The sequence below is a fragment of the Tyto alba genome, unplaced genomic scaffold (genome assembly GCF_018691265.1).
Source record: "Tyto alba isolate M040663 unplaced genomic scaffold, T.alba_DEE_v4.0 Super-Scaffold_1, whole genome shotgun sequence".
NCBI classification, from domain to species: Eukaryota; Metazoa; Chordata; class Aves; order Strigiformes; family Tytonidae; genus Tyto; species Tyto alba.
The window spans coordinates 18,296,373-18,323,524 of NW_024881261.1; the positions used below are offsets into that span (position 1 = coordinate 18,296,373).

General features: G+C 34.1%; 1 protein-coding gene across 8 annotated transcripts in view; it reads right to left on the minus strand.

The window, feature by feature from the left end:
- The window catches only part of IDE (insulin degrading enzyme), a 71,476-nt gene that overhangs the window by 7,048 nt on the left and 37,276 nt on the right, over nt 1-27,152 (minus strand). For 7 of the 8 annotated variants that reach the window (XM_042802885.1, XM_042800982.1, XM_042801955.1 and 4 more), the window contains 11 exons: nt 24,784-24,886; nt 23,711-23,833; nt 21,112-21,194; nt 16,620-16,764; nt 13,778-13,888; nt 11,615-11,735; nt 9,512-9,603; nt 7,073-7,184; nt 5,815-5,982; nt 2,718-2,990; nt 421-482 (listed from right to left, as the gene is read on the minus strand). In XM_042802885.1, the coding sequence (XP_042658819.1) occupies nt 421-482; nt 2,718-2,990; nt 5,815-5,982; nt 7,073-7,184; nt 9,512-9,603; nt 11,615-11,735; nt 13,778-13,888; nt 16,620-16,764; nt 21,112-21,194; nt 23,711-23,833; nt 24,784-24,886 (1,393 nt within the window). Of the gene's footprint in view, nt 1-420; nt 483-2,717; nt 2,991-5,814; nt 5,983-7,072; nt 7,185-9,511; nt 9,604-11,614; nt 11,736-13,777; nt 13,889-15,943; nt 16,089-16,619; nt 16,765-21,111; nt 21,195-23,710; nt 23,834-24,783; nt 24,887-27,152 lie in introns of all 8 variants that reach the window. The other variant, XM_042803917.1, reaches the window with a different exon arrangement.

Sequence of the window (27,152 nt, forward strand, 5' to 3'; positions counted from 1 at the left end):
AAAGCTTTAAAAAATATCTGTTTCATTCACAATTCATGCACACAAAATAAGCTGAATCATTTACTGGTTGAAGAAAAAAAAAACAAACAAACCAACAAATTTGCAATTTTGGCCAAGTTTGGCCATAGAGCAGCACATTTTTTATTCATAAAGAAATAATACATGAGTCAGGAGGAGAGTAAGAGCTTATAAGAAAAATAAAGCCCCACAACAAAAACCAATCCTTCTCCACTATTTTTACAGTATGCTAGTTGCCATTAAACTAAGACTCAAGAAACAAAACTATTATTAAGGTATCTAAATCAATCATATAATCTACCTAGAACAGCATAAGTACATGCTTTTACAGTTCACAAAAGTAACATGCAGTTATATCTACATCTCTTTCCATGTAACATTTTAACCATGTGACTAACTTACCTTGTAGAACTGTATAATATCATCCTTGGTCAGGGTCTTTAGATAAGCCACTTCAATGTTATCTGCACAACAATAGTAAAAATTGTAACAAGTCTGCAAATCATAGCTGGTTATTAGCACACTACTTATTCAAAGTATATTTCTTCCAAATTCAGATTCTGTAATTGACTTCAAATGATATGCTTTACATTGTTAACTTCCAAGCCAATGCTTGCATCACTAAAAGTATCATTGGAAGCATGGCAGAAAATTATACTTCAGTAAGTCCATTTGATTGGACTTACTAAAAAAAATAAAAAAGCATGTTTGAAGAATACTGATTGCACTGTATGTTATTCAGTAGCTAAAAAAGATATTCCTACTTCTGTATATTATCTTCAAATCAATGTTACACATTTCTAATGCAAACCGATTATATATTTTATTCACAATTACAAAACAGGATGGTATGATGTACTTTGGCAGGATGTACTTCTAAGTAAATGTAAGGAACAGTGCCTACATCATACCTGTTAAGGAATAATCACCTTTAAGATATCTGGGAACAATGTGTCTCAGTAGCTACACTGCTATATAAATTGTAATGAACTAATCATGTAATTACTGCTGGATAAGCAGGAGTGCTTTTTGTTGTGGGCATGCTTGCTTTTCCTAGGGTTAGCAGGAAGATCAAGAAAGAAATGTGTGAACGAGCACAAATGTGCAGCTAACAAGTCTGTGATGCAGGCTCTAAGTAATTAATATGAAGCTCTACCTGGAGGAAATAAAAAAAAAATTGAAAAAAAAAAATCAACAAAACAAAGTTTGGAAAATTAGATGACATTTGGGAGAAAACAGTAGTAATAATAAAAATGTAAAAACTTGAAGAAAAACCTTTTAACTTCTTGAGGTTGGTATATGAATTTCTAATTTTGACAATTCTAGTCATATTAGAATCATTAATGAAATAAAATTACTAGTGCGTAGAGGGGAACTGAAGATATAAAAGTCAAGAGAAATAATAAATTGAGTGGGATTTAGATATGAAAGATATGGCTACTGCTAACAATAAGAAATTCCAGAGAGATAATACAGATGCAAGTATGGTAAAACCAGAAACACTTAAGGCAGAGAAAAATTAAACCGTTTCATCAGAAACATAAAAGAACTTGAGGGGATAAGTTTCCACGCCACTCCTTATACTCAGGCATGGAACCTTGTCAATAGCTCTCATTCTCGTGAGACCAAGCTAGATGAGAACTCAAAATTCTTCATTATTAAAAGAGTTCAGTTAGTCACTGTTGACCAAAAAGACTGTAATTGCTATTGTGGAAGGCCAACACTGTGCATGTAAAGCAGAAAAGAAGTCACAGGATACAGAGTGAGTTTCATGTAGGAAGCATATTATTATGTATGGAAGATGGAAAATTATAGCTGTGAATAAGAGTTGAGACATGAAAATGTGAGGAAAAGCTGATCTGTACCTAAAACTGATTTTTTTTATGTCAGAAACTATATTACTAATATACCTCAATATTTTGGATTAAAAATCTTCAAGCAATTATGAAAAAGGGAAAAATACAACTGAAATACTATGTAGGATCACAATGTAAATAACTGTCAGTCCATTTTCAGTAATGACACTAGAAGTTGTATCTCATTTGATCTTCTACAAGCTTAAAGCCTTCAATGGCTTTTTTCATGATGGATGAAAAAAAAAAACAAAACCAAAAATGTTTCTTCAAGCCTACTCTAAGCTGAGACAGGTCACATGTTAGTCAAGATACCTGCTGTTGCCTCTGCCTTTGCTCCCACAGAAGAGTGCAATGGGAAGAAGAATAGGGTTCAAATTAATGTGTTTGCTGTCAGGAATCTCAAAGTGTATTTGAATGTTTCTCAGTCAAGTAATAGGCACATACATAATACAGGCATCTGAACATCACGTTTATGTGACAACAACATTTGCATTCAAACCATTTCCAAACCTTGACCTACTCTATGTCTCCTTGAGCCCTAAGGGAAAGAATGGAAGGTCAATGAAGTATTTGTGAAACCCATCGCATGGTGAACATCAGGGAACACGTTTATCCTCTATTACTTACAGCTCCCACAGCAGTGAGAGCACAGGCTCCACAAATTAGCTATTTTGTCAGGGCAGAAGGAAGAAATACAGCTTACTGGACACAAATAACTAAAGATATACTAAATTATGCACAAGCTATGTAAAAGCTTAAGTTTTTTCCAAAGGAATATGACACTCAACAGTCACAACTGTAGCCAAACTACAGCAGTTTTAAAGGCACTACAATTTGTCTTACCTCTGTCAAAGTTATACTGCTGAGAAATGATTTCTCCCCAGTATTTAGCACATTCTGCAGACAGCTTCTTTGGTTTGTCTAGACGACGAATTGCTAAAGCTTGGATGTGTTTTTGGAAGGCCTCTTCTGTCATATCTTCTATGCATTTCTCCATAGTTTTTAAGAATGCTTCAACTCTGCTTTCCAAGTAGTGTGGTGGCTTTTCGGATTGAATAATAAATCGCAGTCCTTGTATGCCATTTGCCCGACGTGGACCACTGAACACAATGTAACCTTGGAAAAACAAGAACAGTCACAAATTAAAAGAAATCCCTTATTCTCGCATTAAGTTCACCAAACATGTCATGTTTGACATGAATGCAATTTTACACTAAGTTTAATTCTGTATTACAGATGAAATAATGCAGGTTTTCAAAATTTGCCACTGTGCTATTTTTAAAACCCCTTTATTTCACTGAGGTAAATATCAATTCATGGGAAGGGCAAGGAGGAGATAAGGTAGACCAAGACAGAACAAAGGGAATTTTGTCATCAGGATTAGGTAACCAGACATTAAGCTGTACTCTAGTGCCTCATTAGACTCAACATTAGGAATTTACTATTTTTTCATAATGTCTAATCTGAATTCTATTTGCTGCAATGTAAGAAAACTATTTCTCATCAATTAGATACAAAGAAAATATTATTCCCTTCTTTTTTTATTGCAGCTTTTGCTTATCTGAAGAACTAAGCCTTTTTTTCAGTCTTATTCCCCTCTTTTAATAACAAATCTGTCATATTTCAGTCTTGTAAATGTTTTATGTCTAATTGTTCCTTGATGCTCCTGTTTTAAGTGAATACAGTAGTTCAAAGTCCTTATCTGAACAATATAGGAGGTTTATTGTGTGTGCATATTGGAAGCTCCCATTTATATATTCCAGCATTTTACACAGCAGCATGACACTGCTGATTTATGTTCTACTTCTGATCCATTGTAACCTGTAGATTGTTTTTTACGTAACTGCTATCTAGCCAGTTGCTTCCTAGTTTGTATCTGTGCCATTGATTATTCTTGCCAAACTCTTCCTACTAAACTGCATCTTATTTTCATTCAAGTAATTTTTCCAAAATGTCAAACTAATTTTGAATTCTATTTTCCCACACATTTGCAGCCTCTCCCAGCTTAGTATTATCTGAAGATTTAGCAAGTATATTCACTCTTCTATCATCCAGAGTTTTGATGAAAATACTAAATGGCATTGGATCACAATACAGCTCTGTAGAATGGTATTTTTCAAATTAACTATTCTTATCTGTTCCCCACTCATGACTTTCCAAACAGTCTCGCATCCAAATGTGTTGCACTTGCACCTAGGCAGTCTCTCCAGCTTGTTTGAGAATATGACATGCCTTTCATACTATCAAGAAGAAACATACAACATCACCACTTCCATCTGTATAGCCAAACTCTGTAGAAGAAAAAGTTAGGTTATTTTAACCTGAGTTTGTCCAGTAATAGTCTCTCAGTTATGTTCTATGAATTTAGAACTGGTTTGATAATTTATTCTGTATTTTCCAGGAATCAGAATAAGCTAACTGATCTGTAATTTCCCAGCTCTTCTCTTTCCTTTTAAGGAAACGTGTTGCATTTACCAGTGTTTATTTTTCCAGTGCCTCATCTATCATCCACAATTTCTCAGTTACAAGACTTCTAATTCCAGGATTTCGTAATTTTGGTTTTGTTTTGTTTTGGTTTGGTTTTTTTTAATGTAATGTAAAGTTCATCATGCCTGAACTCTTTAAAAGCTTCTAATTTACCTGAACAACCTTTAATCTGTTATTTTCCTGTTCAAAGGTAAGCCTTGGATGTTGTTCACTGGTATTTATTTTGGAAATCATCTGGTCATAGTTGACATTTTAAGTAAGAACTAACAAAGCCATTCTAAAACATTTTGACTTTTTTTTCCCACCACTGACAACTTTTCTCTTCCTTGTACTACTAAAGCATTTATTGAATGGGTTCTTGTTACTACTTCTAGCATTTAGCAAACTGGTAACTCCTGAACTTCTTTTTCCTTTAGCTTTCTCAGAAATCTTAGTAACAATTCCATGAAGTTTACTGAATTTTGCTGGTATTTCTACTTTCTTCCCTCCTAAGTCTCGTGAACTCTATCATTTGGCAGTTATGAAGTGTGCTGGATGCATTCACACAGTTCTTCCTCACTGTTTTCCCTCCTCTTCTTTAGCTGTTACTTCCAGCTTCTACACAAAACCTGCCACCAGCACATTCCCGAAGTCTGCTAAATAACCTGGGTCCTGCCCTATTTTCAGCAGATATCTAGATGGTTAAAATCCCTATAATGAATATGGTATGACTGATTCTGCTAGCTGCTCAGAAAAAGCCTAATCTTTCTTGATATCCCTCGTAGTTCATAGTCATCACACTGAGACATTCATCTGCTTCTCACCTTTAGAAAAAAGAAACTCCTCATCATCAGTATTTCAATCACGCAAGCTTTCATGCAAAGTCTCTGTCCTTGTTATCCTGTTTGGAATAACCTTACCAGTTCTCAGACTTACTGCTTCAGGTAACAATTATTTGTACTTACTGGTGAACACTTGTATTCTTAAAAAGCCTGAAATGCATTTAGGTCTTCACCAACATGGCAGCTTACCATTACCCATACAGCAGTATTCCTAAAATATGGTTTATGTATTATCAAGTGCAACTGGAAGTAGGATCACCAGCAGAAAAGACGGGACTACTAGTGATTCTTTATAAGATGATCTAAAATTTAGGAAACTGATCTAATTTCCTTTTGGTAAAAATTCTATATATGAAATTTTCTGTACAGTGATCCAACTTTTTTTTAAGCCAGAGTTAATTTCAGATTTTTCAGACTTATCTTAAAAATTATGCTTGCTGCTTCTCAATTTAGAGTCTGTGCACAGTAACGTTCCTTTGAGTCATCAGCAGTTAAAATGATTTACATTTACCAAGTGCCCTTTAAATGGCATTCACTAAGCAGAGAAAGAACACCTTACTGTGTCTCATGTAAGCTTGTGAGTATGTGTTCATGTGTATATACAGATGCATAATCACTATGGGAAAACTTACCTAGTTGTTCCTTGGTGCGCAGAGTATTGAAACACGGTTCTGAGATAATTTGACAAAAGAGCTCCAAAAACATATTCTCAGAAGTGCTCTGCATGTCTGTCTGGTAATATATTTCAATGCCACAATTGTTATGAACTTCATTTCTCTGTTGATATACAAACCAACCTCCTAAAAGACAAAGTTAAAATATTTAAGTTCATAACAATGTACATTCTTATTGTCCACATTTATGAAGATCATGATCTATCACTTGTGGAATGGAATTATAACAAATGGTTTAGGACTGTTAAAGCAGAGTTTCCACTAACATGATACTTTTTATGTAAAAAGTAAAGAAAAGATTATTTTAACACATCGAAATGTCACAGCTTGAGCATATCAGCAAGTAAACTGAAACTGGCTGCTTCTCCTCAAGCAAGTATTTTTGGAACTGGAGTGGAATTCTGCATTGCCTCTACTGTATAAATAGTTTCTAAAGACAATTTGTCAGAAACATTTATGAACAGAAAAAATAATTCAGCATTTAATACAAGCAGCTTCTTTGGTATATGGTAGTTTCTACAGGCTGATGATCAGCTATGCGTAATTGGCTTTGGCTGTATAGCAATATATGTCATCGCTCCTGTATAATGCCCAGCAGTTCCTTGAACCTCACTGGTCCTTATATGTAAGATTTTTTTGCACAATAGAAGTAAAATCATATACAAACAAGTTCAAAATAATTCGTGTTAGAAAAAAAAACAAAGTTACCTGTGTAAGAGCTTTTAGTTTTCTCAAGAAGCAAGAATTGTTTAAGACAGTCCTTCACTGAATGGTCAACTGATATTCAGAAGTGCTCAAAGAATGGTGCTTATTTAAATGTATATACTATGTGTAGCAGAGAGTGGGACAGGGCTCGTATTTCCATAAATAATAACGAGCTAATTAGAACTGAATCACAGAATTATAGAATGGTTTGGGTTGGAAGAGACCTTAGAGATCATGTAGTTTGAACTCCCAAGAAGTCCAATTTGCATACATAGATTAAAAATGAAATCAAATTTGTTTTCAAGTATTCCAGAAAGATGATGTATTAGAGTATAATTTTATTAAACAGAACCACACCCTGATTATATTTTTAAAGTTTTAAATAATTTTAAGTCCAATTTTGAAATAAACACCTAGTAATAGAGTAATATTCATTTTAAAATACCATTAGCAAGCAGAGAATTTCAATTTAATGTGCATTAAATAACTGTAAATAAATCATTTAACTTACTGTCAGGAAGTTGCACTTCTCTGTATCTCACTAACTGACTAGGAAGGAGTGGCTTTGTATGAGCGTGCTCAATGAGAGTGTCCTCAACCATCTGCATAATTCCTAATGCAGCCTGAAAGAGAACATGTAAGAGGATTTTTAACAATCATTAATTATTTTGTACCCAACAGCAGGGTAAGATTTTCCAATTATTGATGGTGACATGAGAGAAAAGATAAAAAAAGAAAGATCCGGAATAGAAAGTAGAGGCAGTGTAATTTAATAAAAATACAGTAGCAGTTAAGTAGATGAGAAGAAGTGGAGGGCTTGTGGGACAAGTGTTTTGTGGGATTTTACATTTATCTTGTCTACATGCTTAACTACTACTACTCCTCCCCAGTTCCTCTGAAATTAAAGTTCAACGGGCTTTTTTTTTTTTTACCTTTCACTTCACCACTTTCATGTACTCATGTTTCAAAGTTTTAAAATGAGGTAACTACACTGTATGTTTGCAAAGCAAATAACATCTCAACAGATGGAATTTTAAGAAACCAAATTAATAGTTAAGTCCAAATATGCATTCTATTGATGTACTGGTAGTATTAGGACTCACTGCCCAGATACTTTCTTTTATTTGAATTAATAAAATAATTTTTTAAAATAATAAAAAGTTTAAAAAATTTAAAAATAGTAAGTTTCATTCAAGGATTTAACTTCAAAAGCTTTACCTGTTAAGGGTTATGTGTTCTTGTAGCTTGCATATTGGAAATTACAGTGACACAACAAAGCGGTTTTGGCAGAATGCCAAAATCTCTTAGCCTATTCTGCCACAAACTCTCAACACGAGTGATCTTACCAAAAACATGAAAAAGGTCTGAAAACTTAATAAACACATGTGTTCCCCCACCCCCCAACAAAACATCCAACATCAAAACCAAAAAGACTGAGGCCTAACAAAACACACTTTAAAAGGTTAGAGAACAATACTATATATTTTCTAATCAAATCACCATATTAAATCAAATTATTTACAAGAAGACTGGTCAGACAGATGTTCTGAACAGAATTTGTTTATTATTCATCCACTTGCAGCAAATAAATAAAACAACAGTCAAAAACCAAGTATCAGAATGAAATTAATTCAAGAAGAAATGGGAATTTTAAGCAGCTAGATAGGTTTAATTTTTCAAAAAGTACAGATTTACTAAAAACTTTTCCAGTATGGAAAGGTGTCACCAGAGTATGTAAATTTTGATTTAATTTTAGTTGGAAAAATTTCTTAGTTCAACTTTAAAATTTCTGAGTTTTGTCAGTGATGATCACATCATGGGCACTGAAGGACAGAGTTTTCGTACCCACATCTATTCAGGGAGGTTTGCAGATCGTTTCTAAACATTACACAGCTATGGTCATAACAGTACATCCTTCCCAGTTCTCTACCTGTAGAACTCTTCAACAGCCACCCATTATGACAACTGAAGAATGCATTTCTCTGCTATGACTGCATCAATACGAAAATCTAAAAAATCTGGTCATTCAGTTGTATTTCAGAAGGAACCGACTTTCATATACAAATGTGTAAGAAATAAGGAAGGAAAAAAGTGAGACTTTTTGCACATGTCTCCACATGAAAAACACTATAAAATTTAAAAAGAAAAATTATTTGATACATCCTTGAAAAAGAAAACTTTGTGCTTCCAGTGCTATTGGCTCCCTTTATCTTTTTATTTTCCCCCTCCTTAATAGTTAACTTCCTTTTCCATACATTCAACAGTCACTATGGGTGTTTATAACATCACCTGCTAGCTAACTATCACAGAGCTGGTGTAACATAGAAACACTGCTATACCAGCCTTACAAAGAGAGAATGCAAAAAATGTACAAGAGGGGTATTGTATTTTGTATTGGTACATATATTCAAATATTTGGTTAGATTTCCTATGCAAATACAAACCATTATAAACAGAAGATAGAACCAACATATTCTGATTTTTACTCCCAAAAAGATACAACTGAGAGCTGACACTTATTTTTTATGGCCCACCATTCATGTTTAGTTTTGTGCAAAGTACTTCATTTGGAGTGATCCTGGATTCTTAGATCTTTGCTAGTTAGCCTGAAACTTTTTAAGTGGAAAAGCAGGATTTGCAGCACATCATTCCTTATGCAGCTTGATCACATCATAGTAATGACATACAACATAGACTTTAAAATATTTGGGTCGTAAGTTGCTTTTTATTTTATTTCTAAGAGAAATACAAGGGCAGCACTTAACCTTGTAAATCTGAAGTGGTAAAAATTGCACTATGATACTCCCATAAAGATAAAAATGTATGAAGCCAAATTATGAAATCACATTTGGCAAAATTGCTTTAAGATCTGAGAAGATGAAACTAGTCTTCCATTTTTTATGCTGTTTTTAAATAAAAATTGTATAATTAAAGAAAATGTCATGCCAACCTGTTTTGTTATATTGCCATGGAGAAGAGCTTCAATGTGTAACCGTGACAACAGTTGAGCTATAAAGGCCTTGAGGCGGGGAAGAGTGACATCTAGAATAGACATTTAGACAGTTAAATCAATCACATGCATTTTTACATTAAGAAGTACCTAACTCATCATTAGATATGGTGCATTTCTTAGAGGAGGAGAAACTCATCATCATAAAAAAAGTGAATCTCTCCTTAAAAATGCAACGTTGGAAAGTTTCCAGGTCTAAATAGCAGCACTCATCATATAGATTGTTTCACTTAGAATTCACATACTGTCTGACCCAGATTCCAAAAAGAAAAAAAAAAAAAAAGCCTTCTTTCCAATCATGCTGAACAAACATTCATTCTCCAGAGAAAACAGTTGCAATCATTCAGGTGGTGTTCCAAGATAAAGCCTTAGTTATTAACTAAACAAGCAGCATGTAGTTTATAATGCTTGAGAAACACACTGTGCATATACTGTCTAGACTAAAAAAAGAACCTCAACTCAAATATGGTGTTTTGATAGTATCTTTGTAACAAACAATACAGACGAAAAATATTTTTGCAATGTATCCCAGAATATACATACACACACTTCTATGCTAGCCTGTCTTTGCAAAGCAGTTTTCATAAATAATGCATAGTTTAACATATAGAATCAATGGAATAAGAGAGGAAAGATGGCTGAATGGATGGGGTATTCATCCTGAAGTCAGCATCTCCACTCTTAAATCTCTTGGCATTACAAGAATACCCACGCTGTATCACCAAATGCATTAAATTTCCCATTTTACCATTTTCTCAACTAAAATAAAAGCTAACAGTACTCATGTATTTCACAAAAGCTTTGAAAAGACAAATGCAATCAAGACTATGAGGTCACTCAGTTACTCAGTGGGGAATGCATACGTATCTAACAGATTTGTACCAGAAAAACCTATACCTTGCTTATCAGTCTTTCCCTCTCTTAAGAGGTAACTGACCACCAGTAAAAAATTCATTTCTACAATTTTCCCTGATTCCAAATCAACTTTTGATTGTTGTGTATTCATAATCTTAATTTTTGCCTCTAGAATTCCTTAATAGTGCAAAAGATTAGAGTCACACTGAGTGTGAAAGAGGAAAAGAAGAAAAACCAAAAAAATAAATCATGCATAAACTCTTTGTATTTCAAGCAGATTTCCAGCAGTGCTAAGTAGACAGCATTCCTTTCTAGCATTCCATTTTTAGCCACTCTTATGCTGAATACAGTAGCATTAATCTTATAAAGACAATGTACACATGGAACAGAAAATCTCTTTTTTTTTTTCAGAATTCAGTAGTCATTAACAAAAAAAAAAAAAAAAAAAAAAAAATCAATGACCTACATATAGCTGAACTCACTACCGTGAAAAATCAGTGTTAGTTTTGTCATTCACTCCACAGGCAGCACTAGCACCACTGCTAATCTCAGAAATACCTGCAATCATTCAAGAAACTATAGAACTAAATTATATTTCTATCCTGCAGCAATCCTGTAGAAAAAAAGGACAACCCTGTGCAGCTGGCTCAGGGCATCTACAGAGTGTATCTTAATGAAGCAGCTTTCAGCATCACAACTGCAAACAGTATGGTATGTGTTAATTTTTGACAGATATGAATATGTATTCTGGATCCACCCCGTCAAATAAATACAAAAGCCAAATACTCTTTTTCAAAAGAATATCTCTGTGTATCCCAAGAATATATTACAAGATATTTTGCAAACTGTCCCAGTAACAGCCTTCTGTTGTAACACAGTAAGATACAGGTAGGGAAGATTCGCCATACCCAGGCTCAGGCCCACAAAGTCATTCAAGTTTTGCCTGAACTTTTACCTGCAAGTTTTGCCATTTGAGGCCTGTTGCCTGAACTACTATACCTTCTAGAAACTGCAGGACAAGTGCAGAGGCATCAACATCCACCAGCATCAGTTCAGGTCTGGCACTGCAGGGACTCTACTTGAATAACAGGCAGAGTTCAAAATAGCTACCTCCCATTAGTTTAGTAACAAGACATTTTCCACAAGAAAAAATAAAAATAACGAAGTTTAAAACTGGCAGAACATTACCATCTAGAGCTTCTTTTAATTCATCTTTGGTCCAAGCAACTTCTGTCATCAGGAGTCGGAGATAATACATTGCATGCTGGTGAGGCTGTTCAGCCCTGAAGTTGTTAAGTGATCTCATATACTAAAACAAAAGAATTAAGTTCAAATTACGGAACCCTATTTCTAAACATGTTAACCTTGTACTCTCAACTTTGTGTACTATCAAAAGATACATTTAAAATGTCAAGAACATTCTTTTGCTTGTTAGAGCTGTTAAAAAATTGTGTTAAATTTCCTTAGCACTAATGTGGGCTTCTAAATCTATGGATTAAGCAGTAACCATTAACGTAGTTGAGCATGAAATCAAACTTCTCCATAAAATTAATGACTGGAAATTAATATATTGCAGTTAGACCCAAAGAAGTATTTAGATCAAGATGCTCTACCCATGAAATACACATTCCATGATGACTGTCCAGGGGTGGTGTGGGGGAGTATCACTAATAGAAAGCGTATTTTTCTCCCAGTTGCTTCCCTGTGCTGACTTGGTTAGAAAAAGTACAGAGGCATCTGGGAAATTCTTTGCATTCTTTGCCTGGATAAAGGAGGCAGGAGAGAAGAATCAGTGAGCTCCTCCAAAGAAATTCCTTTCTAGTCCAGCTGCACCTTTACAAAATAAGCAGTATCCTTTTCCTCTACCAGAAGAACTGGAAAGTGTAAACTAATAGTTTTGGCAACCTGGGATCATTTCCAGTACAGGAGAAAAGTAACTCATTTCACAGCACATGAGTGAGGAACAGCAAGGAAGCATGAAGTTGCTGAGGATGTATCCTTCTATCTGTTCCACAGAAGCCAGAAGCTGGTATCCCCCTTATCTGTTAGGTGCAGCCATGAGGGGAAAAACTGCAATCTCCCCATCTGATTTGACTTTTTTGTATTTTGTTGTTATTTTACATACACAAAAGGCCTACGTAACAAAAGTCTATAAAATGACAAAACATGCATAATACAGAGACAATCAGGGAAGCACTTTAAACTAAAAGAAAATCATCCAAAACAGATCATTCACAGACCTGTCGGTTGGGTTTCTTCCAGCTTGCCATTTGTTACATCCAGTGTGACAAAATTCCAGACAATTCCAGACAATTAATGGATGTTAGGTACACAGAGTCCTAAATAATTATAATAAATCTACCTCATTTTTGATCTCCACCTGCTTAGAATTTCCTACTAAATAGTAATGAATTAAAAGACGGCCCTGGTGTCCGTCTGGGCCAGTCATCTGTTCAAAAATCACCGCACCAGAGGATTAACAGCACGCATGGAGCGATCTTCTCTGCAGCCCTAGCTCTCTCATCTACTGCAGACTATTTGCAAGCTTTCTGGGCCAGAAGTCAGCCTGTTTCCCGACACTAGTCTAATCCTTGTGCACTCATTTATACCTCCACAGCAACTCACTGCTATGAAGAGCCAATATCTAATTTGTTAATTTACTTTGCTTTACCTCTGTCTTGCTCTGACGAAAGCACCAGAAGAAAATTTATGTATCTTGTTTGGCTTAGCAAATGTAATAAATCATTCATAAATTTACTTCACGAACTAAGAAAAATAATCTAACTTACATTCCGTATATAGAAATAAGTACATTAAACTTAGGAAGTGAGACTTCCAGAAGTCAGCATGTACTTAACCAGCTGGTTACTACTTTTGCACCAAAGGATCTTGGCCCAGGAGCAAAACTCCTCTTCGTATCTGGGGAAAAGAAATGTTGCAGATCTTTTCAACATTTCCTTTCCTACTTAATCCATTCTTCCCCTTCTTTTATGGCTAGATCCCACTGGGACCTTTCCTAATTGTTAAATAGGATATAAAGTTAAGATTCTGCATCTCCCTGTCCCCCGTCTTAGATTTCTACTCCTATCAAAGCAAGTTGTACTGCCTTGATCAATCATAAAATGACTGAAAGAAGATTCCATGGCCAGTTATTTTTAGCCAAAGAATGTAATGTAAACACTCCAGCGAACTCATGGCCACAAAAAAGATAAAAGAAAAAAAGTTTATGCAGTCCCAATGAAGTGGAATTTCACTCTGTATTTCCATGGATATCAGCCCTCAGATTTCATTTCAAGTGAACGCATTCAATTTTAAATTAATCCAAAAATGTAAATTTCTTATGTAGCTTACCGCTTCCTTGATAATTTCAAATCGTTTTTCATCAATCTCAAAAGTAGCCATTTTCTCAATGATCTTCTTAAGCAAGATATGTTGCTTGTCATTATAACCTTTTACAGAAAGCTATGGAAAAAGCACATAATTTGGTTTAAATGTGGAAAATAAATAAAACAATTACCAAGTCTTGTATAATTCAATGAAAAATACACTTTTTAACCCTTACCCTAAATTCAGTGTTATTCAATATTAACTCATTCTGAAATAAAATCCCTCTACCCATCCAAAGATAACTCACGAATATAACATTGCATATTTGCCCAGAGTGATGAATTCTGAGAATTAATGTAATTTCATGTTGATGTAAGCGAACTGTACTCAGAATACAGATTTTTAATGATCACAATTATTGAGTCCAGTCAGAAAACTGTATATTTGGAGTACTGAAATGTGTTTAACTCTAGATTTTTCATTGTAGTATTGAAATCTAGAGTCACAGACTTCTTAAATATTCTCTCCAATTTACTTTTAACCTTGTTTCATGTTTATCCTGTTGCTCAAAAAAAAAAAATTTTAACGTTAAGTGAAGTAAGCAGTACTACAAGAAAAGGGGTACTGTCAACAGCAGCACAATTTATAACCATGATGGTGCTGGGCTGAAACACCAAGGTAGTTAGTCTACAACCGTAATGAAATACTAATCTGATCATACATATTTTTTCTTTAAAGTATACATGAAATAAACTTGGTCATTTAAAAAAACCACACAGAAACTTAAAAACTACTATATGACTGCATCAAGCTACAGAAAGTTTGTCTAGTCAAAAAAGACATTAGAAGTCCTTTTGGGGGAACAAAAATTTCAAAATTTAATATCTCAAAACAGTAATTTAAGTGGATTTGTGCAGTTTAATTATTAAGGGTAAAACTAAATTTTAGGACACAAACCAATATACAAGTGAATTCCTGCTTTACAATAGGAAGAATTTTTCCTTCTATGGTTGCTGAAACATACCTGAACCATGAATTTAAAGAAAAAGCTATCATAAATGGATTTATGACAAAGTCTGATATCCTGAATTAGCATAAGAACCCAAACTGTTCAACAATCACCATGGGTGACTTGTTTTCAGTGTAGCACCTGTCCTTGCTTAAAGTGTCAACATTGTACAGTTACACCTACTGACAATAAAACTTCTCATGATATAGAAAAGAATATTAGAAGTTCCCAGATATCAAATTGGAGTAAACTGATTTTAATACAAAACCACCTAATATTTAAAATAACTCTTAACTTCTAAACTGTGACTAAAAATGAAGAAAATTATATACCCACACACTTTTTTTTTTTTTTTTAAAGAATTAACTCTGATCATAGAAACATCAGTAAGTTTTGAAACTGAGAATAGATACCCATATTTGCAGCAAGTTAGGTGAACACTACCAGTAAATGAGATTTGCATTGGATAAAAAAAGAAATTGCAGCAGCCATTTTCATACAGAAAACGTAAAGACAATATACAGTATATTATCTTACTAAGATGCTTTGCAAAAATAATACTTCTACAGGAAATTTCAAAACACATTTTGGTATAAAATGGTGGTCAATAAAAGCTTTTAACAGAACTTCAAGAGAGACTATTAAAATCTCCTATCAGAAATCTCATAGCAGAAGCTGAATAAGAAATAACCATTTATCATAGTATCAGTATTTATCAAGTAAGGATTGTCAGCACCTTCATATGGATTATAAAACACGTAATAAAAACAAACACTAAGGAAAAGCCATAAATGTGCAGCATTGCATTCTAATGAACACATGCACAATCCATTTCCACCGCTCACTACAGCAGAATTAGAGAATTAAACAAGAATCTGTAAAGTTGAGATTCATTCAACAGAAAAGTTAGTATTTTTATATAGAAACCAGCAATAGTACTTTCAAGATTACCATGCAAACACGTAAAAATGGGAACTAGAATTCAACAATTGCACTGCAATCTTAAAGAGGTCAGTCAGTACTGATTAAAATACAGCTTTGCTTTGCCTTTAATTCATGAGAAATATTCAAGGAAAAAAACATTAACCGTCTCATTTAGAAATGCAGAAGTCAAATGTTTTCTCCAAGCTCAACAACTCCCAAGCTGTTTCATTTCCTCCTGCATTTTTTTTCTTACTTACAAGTATTGCATTCATTCCTGATGCAATGCCATAGATCAAACCTGAGAGGCGTGCTGCATATGTATACTCTTTTAAATCATCCTTCAATAACCTGATAAACAGGTATGTCATGTTGCAATGGAGAGGATCAGCATAAATGTAGCGACTAACAAAAAGAAAAACAAAAGAAATGCTTTGATACCTCAAGCAGTGACAAAGGAATGGATGAAGAAACATGACTGAAGAGTATGTATATGCAGCCTCATGGTCAGTAGTTCTTGAACAGGAAAGTTGAAGTGTACCATTTATTTAATAGCATGAAAAGTGGGTCTTTTACCCCATCAGTCAGAAAGCTTTTAGTAGATGTCTGACAAACTGAAATAAATATGTAAGCTTGGATTAGGGTTGCTTTTTTCTTTTTTGAAATGAAGGAATAAATTTCACAACTAATTAATTTTATGAACAATATAAAGAAGAAAATTTGCTTAATATGAATGGAAAGATTGTTGAAGACTTTGAACAAAATTCAACTTAAAATTCAAAATTAAAGAAAGGATGCTTAATAACCAAGATCAAAAGGACTAACAGCCTTAGACCCATTTTTTAAATAACAGTCCTTCCATCAAATCAATATAAAAATGTTGATGAGTGGAAGTAGTTTTAAGGCTCTGAGCTTTTCCTTGATTTGGGTACTTACATACATCCCATAGATGGTATTTTGGAGATCATAGTTCAAGCCAGCTAGTTCTGCTGCATATGCATACTCGTTGAGGGAGTCTTTGAGTAGTTCAAGGTACAAATAGGCCATGTTACAATGCAAGGGATCCACGTAAGCAAATGGGCTGGAAGAAAATGTTGAAAGTAAAATATGCAGTTTAAAATTATTTCTCAGTTTCTTTTGGCCTTTTAAGTTTGATCTGAAGGAAACAATATTTACTGCTGAGTATGCTGATGGATCCCATTATGAAGCCAAATATGAACATATCTGAAAAGAATTATTTAGCTTGCTTATGATTTGAGCGATGCCTAAACACAGTAAAGTTTCCAGAGATATTCTCTTACTTATGCTCATAAATCAAGACACATATTTACTTTGCTGCAGAGTCAAATTTCACCAGGAGTAAAATAAACTAAATACACCCTGAATAACCAACATAAATTAATAGACTGAAATGAAAGCCCACGTACTGATCATTACTTTATTAACACTTCTACAGTATCAGAAAACAAAGTAGTTTCTATCACAAAAATTAAGAGATTAGCAATCTGTGGTATGAAAAATATGCAGTACATACTAACTTCAACCCAGGAAAGAAGTTTGGCATATCCATTTTCATACCACTGTAATTTTTTTGTGTTATATTTTTAATGGCAACAACTATACAAGCTCTACTGCTTTATTAGAAGCATCTCATTGCATACAATACTCTTGCAAATTTTTTCAAAAAGAGAAATGTAACTCAAAGACTCAAGGCCATGTTTTGACTGTGCTAATTGCTAAATACCTGTGTGTTTTAAAGGTCTACAAAATCCAGTGAAGTTATCTGTACTATGACTGAATATTTATTTGTAAAGCTTCTGAAGTGCATTTAAATTCACTATCAATTTCACAGAAATAATCATCAGTATCTAAAACAATTTGCTGTCAGGATATGGCTTACAATTCAAAACCACAGCACTTGCATGTATTTTCCACAAGCAGTCGCTAATGGTCATATTCAGAGACATGCCACTACACGTGTTTACACATATACAACATAGTATTTCATAGAGTATACCAGCATTAATGTAGCATAACAAAGATAATATTGCCACAACACACATGCTGACAAAATACATTGCAAAGGTATTTTTAAGAAAGTTCCTAGTAGTTTTTAGTAAGGCTTTAATTCCACCTTCCTTTTAGATTAAGAAAAGGAAGCATGGGAAGAGATTTAAATGAAAAAAAAGCAAACCAAACCAATTATTTAAAAATTAATTTATTAGAGAAGCAGACCATGCTATAGTCTGACATCTTAGCCTAGGATATGCTTTTTTACTACCACTGGTTTATTTGTTCTGGGCTTGTGTAGCTCAAGCAATCAGGTAAGTGTGAAAAAAAAAAAAAAAACCCTGCTATTTGCATTTCTCCCTACAATGAGAACTTCCCAAACGTGAGCAATTTTAATATGCCCAATGATGAAAATCCAATTAATAGTGATTTTTTAAATTAAGACTGAATTCAAAGCAAGATGTAGGTCAATCCTATGTTATCATAAACCTTCCTCCACACTCATTCTTTTCCGTTTTGATAGTAGAATAGAGACTTAATCAGTTTGAATGATTACTATGTCCACTATCAGTTATAACTGCTGTACACTCATTTAGTTGGCAAAGGCCAACATGGAGTTTTGAAAATAATGAAGGCTACTAAATCAGTAACCCTCAAGTGAAAAATTATAGAAAACAATTATAACAACACTGTCCTGGGAGTTGCTTTCTATTACTGACAACTTTGTAAATAAATGCTTATTTCTAGTTTACCTTTGACTAGACTCGAGGAAGCAGAACAAATCAGTCACTGATAGTATACTTGAAAAATCTTAAAGTCTAATCTTTTCCCCTTTCAAACAGAGCTGTGACATAGCTGGAATCAACACTGATGTGTTGATCCTGGGTTACCTTATGAGCAACTCAAGTTGCTTAAAATATTTCTTAAACTGGAAGGTAGCGCAGGTATCCAGTTAAAAATAGTTAGCATTGTATTTTTAACATCCATCTCTCCAAACCTTGAGAAACTTGAAGTGCAGAGTTTACTATGTTAGAAATTTTTCAGAACAATGGCACATTACATTGTTACTTTGCTTCCTTTTAAGACCTCAACAAGTATCCTTTTTTTAAGTCATAATTCATACAAAAGCACAAGGTTATCATCATCCTTTAGGCTGGATGATAAGTCCCATGTCAGAGGTTTTTACTGCGGTGTTTCTTTAATGCAAGACTTGTGCCACATAAGGATTTTCAGTTTTGGAACAAAGTGACTTCAAGAGGTTCATATACTTCAGGTTGTTCCTACTGGATTTGTATGTTTGAGGGAGAAACCACCCTCATCAACTTCCTCTTAACTCATCTACACAGCAGTTGCTCCTACAACATCTGGGTCAGGAATTCTTCCAGTGATTTGTGATGATCAAGGCTGCAGGCAGAAGAAATCCTCCCAGTTTTTTCTATCTTGCTGAAGATGTCTGTACTGCGAACAAATTCTGCAATCTGATACAAGGCAGCATAGCTATCATATTCTGATCTAGAATTGAGGCTAAAACTTTTTATGAAAACCCATGATATTAAGATGGCTTTATTTACCAATTTACTTGGCCACAAGAGCTATCAGTAATTTCACCAAGTCTCATGAATAAATACTATGCATTTCATCATTTCCTCCGATGACCATCATCATGACTAGTCTCAAAAGATAGATTCATTAATGACTTTTCTAAAGTATCAAAACCAGACAAACCTTCTTACAACTTCTTTTGGAGATGATGTACCCAGTATTGTCAAAATGTCCTCACATCCATTCACATACAACTGCCATCTTATTTTTAAAGAAAAGGAAAGAACACTTGCCCCCAACCCTAAGAAAAAAGCCAGTTTTCTAACTGTAACTATTCCTAGGAGAAAAGAGGCAAATCATTCCATTATATTAGTCAGCAAAGCTCAAGTACTCCTGGCTTTTTAAAAGGGCTCAACGAGATGAAAATACAAATCTAACTGGGAAAGACTATCACCACATATCTAGCTGAAGATGCATATCCTTGCTCACTGCAGGAGGGTTGGACTAGATGACCTTTAAAGGTCCCTTCCAGTCCAAAACATCCTATGATATCATATGTATATGCACATAATTAGACCTTTGTGGGCTCTGCATAAAATCAATTACTATTTTTTATTCATTCACAAACTAGTATAGAGATTTAGTTCCTTTGAACTTGTTTTTAAAAAAAACACAACACAACTGTGTAACAAACTTGGTGTCTGTCAATAAAATCCTATTTTGGATTTTGGCCAAACATTGTGTAAGGAAAGCCCCCAGGTATGAATAAAGAAGGCAATGCACTGCAACTGAGATGGGTAGTTACTGTTCTGATCTTCCATTTCCTGATCACTGAATTTGAGAAAGTTGTAAAGTTTCAAAAAGCAAAAAGAAAGAGGAAATACCCAGACAACCTATTTTCCCCAGCTAGTACCAACACCAGTACTAAGATTTTACACTCTCTGAAAAAACTCCTCTATCTAAAATTCTGTCAAGAACAATTTAAAGTGGTCACTCAAAACAAGGACTCAACAGTACATCTATGAGCATCTATCAGAGTCCACATAACAGCCTTTCCAGCAATATCACAAAATCATTTCATTAGACCAAAGGAGGAGAGATCCAGAAACTATTGTCGCTTTCAGTAGTCCAGCACAGAAATAGCTGCACTCTAAGGACAGTAGTATTTTTTTTTTAATTCAATAAATTATTACTTGAAATGAACACTAAGAAGATACATAATTGTCATGCTCACTCAAAAAAAAAAGTGACAAAAATAATGCAAGACCAAAATTAACATTACAGCATTTTATCATGCATCTTGAGGTGAGAATCACACATTCATTGATAATACAGATGGTGTTCTTCTAAAAAAAAAAAAAAAGTATCAGTTGTTGGTGTCAGTTAAATAAAATCCCATAATTTTAAGCACTTAGAATTTAATACTGGCTTTCATTATGCAAATTAAACCAGAATTTGAACCTAAACCCGTTATCAGAATAGCATTTTATAAAGAAAACACTATTTTAAAATAGTCGTTAGTCATTAATTAAAAATTATACAAATCCATTTTTAAAGAGGTGTATTGCAGTATGTAGTAGGCTACACTGGCAGGCATATTTCAGGTATAGTAAATAAAATATGAAAGCAAAATTATTTTCAAAGTATTTTTAGATAAACTTTTCCTGTTAATATAGATGGAGCACCTCAAACTGCTACTCAACTGCTGCGTAACTTACATGAGCCTTCCTTCTATGTGTATCTTATTGTATATTCTCAAGTAAGGATAAGCGTTTTAAAGCCTCATGCAGGAAAGTGTTTGCCACAGAAATGCATATTCCCAACAAACAAGAAACTTTTGGAAAGCAATTTATGTTGTGTACTTAACATTGCATACCTGAAAAATTCAAAGTTGAGACAAGCTTTCGGCAAAAAAAATTTGTCATCTTGCTTGAACCATAGTTTGCTCATAGCAGTGTCCTGTGTCAAGAAAAGAGGTTTTGATAAGCTGTCTAACTTTTAACTGTAATATAGTACATTTTAAAAAAAAGGCTCTTCACCACTTCAAATCTCAGTTTAGTGTTGTCCCCTTAAATTCATATTCTTGCTATTTACATTTGTGTATATATATTTGTGTATGCTTATTGAGACTATTCTTACCATATGTCACCTTAACAAGCAGTTAAATGGCTGCAACATTGTGAATGAACTTATGATCAAAATGGGAACTACTTTTCTAGAGCAGGAGTGATCAAAGACAAATATAGTTAGCTTCACAAAATTCCCTGCCAATGTTGGCATTGAAGGGTGTGCTATTATGCAGCACTACAGCCATGTATATTACATGCTTTAGACTAAGAATATAATTGTGTATTTAAAGCTTTTAGTAAAAAAGTATGAATGCATTGTATGTTGTTTTAAAGTAACATTGGTAACAAAAAAATACATACACATTTAGAAAGACTAGTGAAACTAGCTAGAAATTAGTTAAAAGTTCTGTCACCAAAATTTTTTAGAATAATTTCCTTTTTTACAGGAAAGAATCTAAACAACCTCCTCTATTGCTTCTTCTGCCACAAAAGCTGCAAAATAGATACCCTCTGTTCCAACACTAGTTAGCTTTATCCCCAAAAAACCTTTTCTTTAAATTGCTATACATAAGAAGAGGGAACTTTTAAACGTAAAATTATTTCTCTTTCTCATATTTTTGAGCAGATGTTCTTTGCTTCTCATGGATTTGGCATGGTATTTTCCTCCTTTTTGCATAAAAGAAGTAAGTCTTGACTCTAACAGCACACCTACCTCTACATAAAATTCGACTCATACTAAAAAGCTAAATTACAGCTTCTCTTCAAGACAACAAAATTTTTATTCTGTTAAATTGCAACCATGCAGTTTAGAATACATGTTGCATCAGCAACAGAATGACAAAATGTAGAACCTGCCTGTAGTACTGGAGACCTGATCCAATAGCTAGAGACTGCTAGCTGCAGACCACGGTAACAATTTGTTCCTCAGGCCAAAGCCCATATCCTAACTGCCCTCTTTCCCGAGTGTTTTTCAGAGCACTATGTGAGATTACAACAGAGGTGACCTAGTGACATGCTGCCAGTCCTGAGTGTTTTTCAGGGCACTATGTGCCATTACAACAGAGCTGACCTAGTGACATGCTGCCAGTGAAAATGGCCACCCTGTTCCTGCACTTACGTTCCCATCCCTCCCTTTCTCCACAACACTGATACAGTCCATAGTAAGCTCACTTAGGCATATAAAGCAACTGAAAAACTGCTTTTTATGTACAGCTAATCTCTGCTGATTTAGTTCTTACAGTGTTTTGCTGTGCAGTCAGACAAATGCCAGTGCCCACCAAAAGGAAAATGTCACAGACACACAGTTGGGGAGAAAATAAAGGAGATGCAGGCAAAATACATGTCTATTTCATCACATACAGAAAATTAAAAACATTTTCCCTCAGAAAATGTATTTTAAAGCGTAAGGAAAAACTAAAAGCAAATACATTTCTAAAGCAATGATGCTTTAAAGCAAAGCTTTTGTGTGGATCAGTTGCCTAGCTGTTACAGAGACACTGAAGCACCATCAAGTTTCTGTAGCAAACCAATTAGTGTTACTTAATAGAGCTGTAGTATGTGTCCCTGCTGAGGTTTAGGGTTTCAGTTCAGGATGAATGTAAACATATGCTCAGAGTCCTCCTCTGTTAATAACACTGCTTCCAGTATATACCTAAAATGTCCTGCACAGAACAAATGTATTTTCCTGAAGGATCTCTTTACACTAAAATAGACTTACATTAATCTAGTGTGTAAAAAGTATTCTTGAATTGAATATTCAAACTGGATCACAACATGTAATTGCAGAAGACTTCTATCTATCCTCCAACTAAGCTTCAAACAGAGATGAGCATTAGCAAAACCAACTACGCTTTCGTAGTGGTAAGGTAATTTTTAGTAAATTTTAGGTACTCAGAAAAACTGGTATTTGCTAATATTATTGAGAGTATTAAATGATGCTTCCAGAAGACTGGAGATTAATGTTTATTTATGTATTTACACCCCTCTCTCCCTTTTCCCATGCAATCACAAGCTTTTTCCATACACAGTTACTAAAGAATAGCCTTGTCTATACCCTCAACTTACTGAATACTGCTCAAAAAAAAAAAAAAAAAAAAGACTGTAAGTCACCCTTCTGCTGGACAAACAGCTTAAATACTATTTCTATCAATTCTTAACATGCTTTCAAAAAGGGAGAGAGTTCAGGCTGTTTGCAAATTCATTTTTGTAGGAACCCAAAAAGTCATAATCCAAAGTTTATCAAGAATGAACCTTCTACTGTCTCTCTAGCAATACATTCAAGTTTTGAACTTTTTTGGTTTTTATACATCGGAATATGACACGACTTGTATTTTAAAATATCATGGGAAATAACTGATAACTTCCCAGAAGGTTAGCTAGCAAACAGAACAAATACAGATAACTTACCTTGACAAGGGCAGGATATTGTGTCGCATCTTTTTCCAATGGCAGAATCTCAAAGTTAGTCGGAATGAACTCGTTCTTCATTGGAAGCTTGAATTTCCCATTCAGGTCAGCATTTTGCCATTTCTAGATAAACAGGAGAAACAGTGAGGCTAAGTAGAATTCCTGCTTAATTAATGGATATATACTTATTTATTTTATGTTGTAAGAAGAGATTTTAAAACGTGTTCCACTAGCTTATGTGTAAATACTATTAAGACAATAGGTAACAAGAAACAAAGTTGGGGCAAGCTATCAGATTGATAAAGTGCTCCAAGTAAGAAGACAAAAACTAAAAAATAATTTTTAAAAGTTTACAGTACAGTGGCAGATGGTTCTATGTCTCATGTTTTCTGCTACTGTGAACTCTAAATTAAGGCATTAAACTACACTCATAAGCACTAATTCTAATCAAGAACATAGGTATGGACAAGCTAAAGTGAGTGATTCTATGCAATGTCTTTTCAGAGCATGCTTGGCAGGTTCAATTTAGCTCTTGGGTATATTTTACAGCCATCTCTTCTTAGAAGAATAGATCAATAACAACTTTCAATAAGGACTTGCCCACCTCCTTTGCTAGAGTTTTGATTTTTAGAAGCTCATTTAATTGGCAAAATATACTAATTTTCTAAGTTGCAAAAATCAATTTCAGAAACACAGTTACATACAGCAGCTGTAAAAAGATTCCTTGCTTAAGAACAGATTAGTTCATTAACACTTAACAGACACATTTAAGTTTTTAAAAATTAATGCTTACATTTTAAAGTAACCACTGTGTATTATGATTTTTTATAGCAAAAATGGTATAACTCTCCCTGTACTTTGCATGGTTTACAACCAATAAAATTTCAAATATTTATTAAATAAGACAGATATCTAAAGACTAACATAAGATCCTTACTTCTCATTATATCAAACAAGGCTCACTGTACACTTTTTATGCTATGTGGAGCAGCAGATTTAAGTTCTTCAACTAAATGGAAAATTATACAAAGAATCTACCACTATCACTTGCAGATGTTAGAATATATACATACCTTAATAACTTCATCAGAAATTGCTTCCTGCTTGTACTGTGTTCCATACCAATCTTCTGTTCGATCAGTTTTTCCTTCAAAAGACTTGGAAACTATTGCAACTCTGAAAACAAAGAGACAAAACACTTTGGCATGAAAGTGTCTGAGAAAAGACTGTGAGAAATTATTCAGAGCACTATTTCTGTTGCATCACTAGGATGCATTTATTTCTGGAAATGGTTCATGGACATTTGGATAGCAAGTATACATAATACTGAACTACACACTAAGGTTAACCATGAAATCAGGTTATTAGTATAATTTAATTTTACTGTTTTCCTAAAGTGTTATGACCTAGAGTTACACACAACTATTGTTGCATGCAATTTCTATTCTTCAGACTTTGTCCTTGTTCCAGAAAACACAGAAAGGAGTTCTGTTCTCGACTAGAAACATAAATCATAGAATATCTCAGGCTGGAAGGGACCCATAAGTATCACTGAGTTCAACTCCCTGCTTCTCACAGGACTACCTAAAACTAAAACATATAGCTAAGAGCATCATCCAGATGCTCCTTGAACTAAGGAATACACCTAATATGAGTAAATCCAGAATAAAGAAAATTACAAACTTAGCAGTACTTTTTCAGTAGTCTTCATAATAGTATCAAGAAAACTCCTTTAATTCTAACAACCTACAACACAAAAGATTTTTCAGTGGAAATAAGTAGCTAGATTTAAGAGTAAACAGATGTTTGTAAGAATTCTGAAATGGTCAAAAAAGGTAACACAATTGCCTCCTACATATATTTAACAATCCCTAAATGCTGAATAGCACAGCAACAAACTTTGTCAAATTTTGTGCAGATGGCTAAAATGTACATTAAAACATCAAAATGCATGCAGTGCAAGTGTTCTTTCCTTAACGACAATATCTTCAGGCCAGGAACACTCTGTTTTGTATTTCTAATATGCATGGCAAAGTGGGACATAAATCAAAACAGGCATACGATGCGCCTCAAACTACGGTATTTTACTTTACAAATACCCTTGGGATTAATTTCACAATACATCGAAAAGTTTAAGTATGTGGGCTATTAATATTGTAAATGCCTATGTCCTCATCCCTCATTACACATAAATGACTCAATGATCCAAGAAGGCTGAAGAAAATGGGATTCTGCTGTATTCAGTTCTAGACTCCCCTATTATGTAGACTTTCAAATTATTAATAATTTAACCTGTGCATTGCAGTTTGAGTAACAGAAGAAGGAGCAGGGGTAAACAGCTAGTATAAGATGAATTTAAATAAATGACAAGTACATTTCAGAGTCACACAAGACTGTAAAGACTCATTCTCCAGCAATATATTCAAAAATTGAAGCAGGACTTGCACCACAGACTGTTTAATTTTGAGACAGTATTTTAAATCATACACACTGAAGAAAGACAATCAAATCTCATGTTTCAGAGATGCAGATTTCCTCTGTGTTGAGGACAGGAGATATTTTCACTCCCATCTTTGAAAAAGACACAATTAGCATGAACACACACACACGCATACATATGCACAAAACAACCCTTGCGCGCCTCTGCAAAAGTTATGCAATATTCAAACCAGAATGAGAATATTCATCTTCAAGAGATACGTTGTTTCATCTCTCACTGCAAATGGCAATAGAAATGGTTACCATTTTTATTGTTACTTCATATAAAATGGTTTCATATTTGTTTGCATGTTACATCTATTTCATTTTTTATAGAAAAGGAACAATACTAAATATTCAGCAAAGAATTAAGTACTTTAACCCTGGAGAATATTTGGTCTTGCAGACACTAGCTCAGTCAACAAGGTGAAATCTAATAGAGATATTATTGTTTACATTAAACTGAGCCATAGGAATCTTCTATTATGTTTTGCATTTTAACTTGGACAGCTGGTGAGCAAAAGCTCTATCATGTACAGATGAAGTTGCTAAGAGACTATAAAAATCATAAAGCCTATTCGAATTTTTAGAGCAACCCACCAGGCCTTTCCTTCCATTAAATAAATTTAAAAAAAAGTCTTAAGCTAAAATATTATCCTAATAAAATTCCAATAAACATGCAGTCTGAGCAGCAAGACAAAGGTATCTTATGCTACAATACACAGATGTCTGTTATTTGACATTCCCTCCTTCTACCCTTCTCCAACATACCAATGCTCAAGCAGTAGTTGCAATCTGAGCACCCAAACATTTGCTGTAGGAAAATACTAAAATTAAAGAGCTAAAAATAATCATCTGCTCAACATATAGAAAATTAAATTGTGGAAATCAGCATTGCATTTCTTCAAGCAGTTCGGCTTCAAGGGATCCTCTTGCCTTCCCTATACCCCAAATCACTACTGGA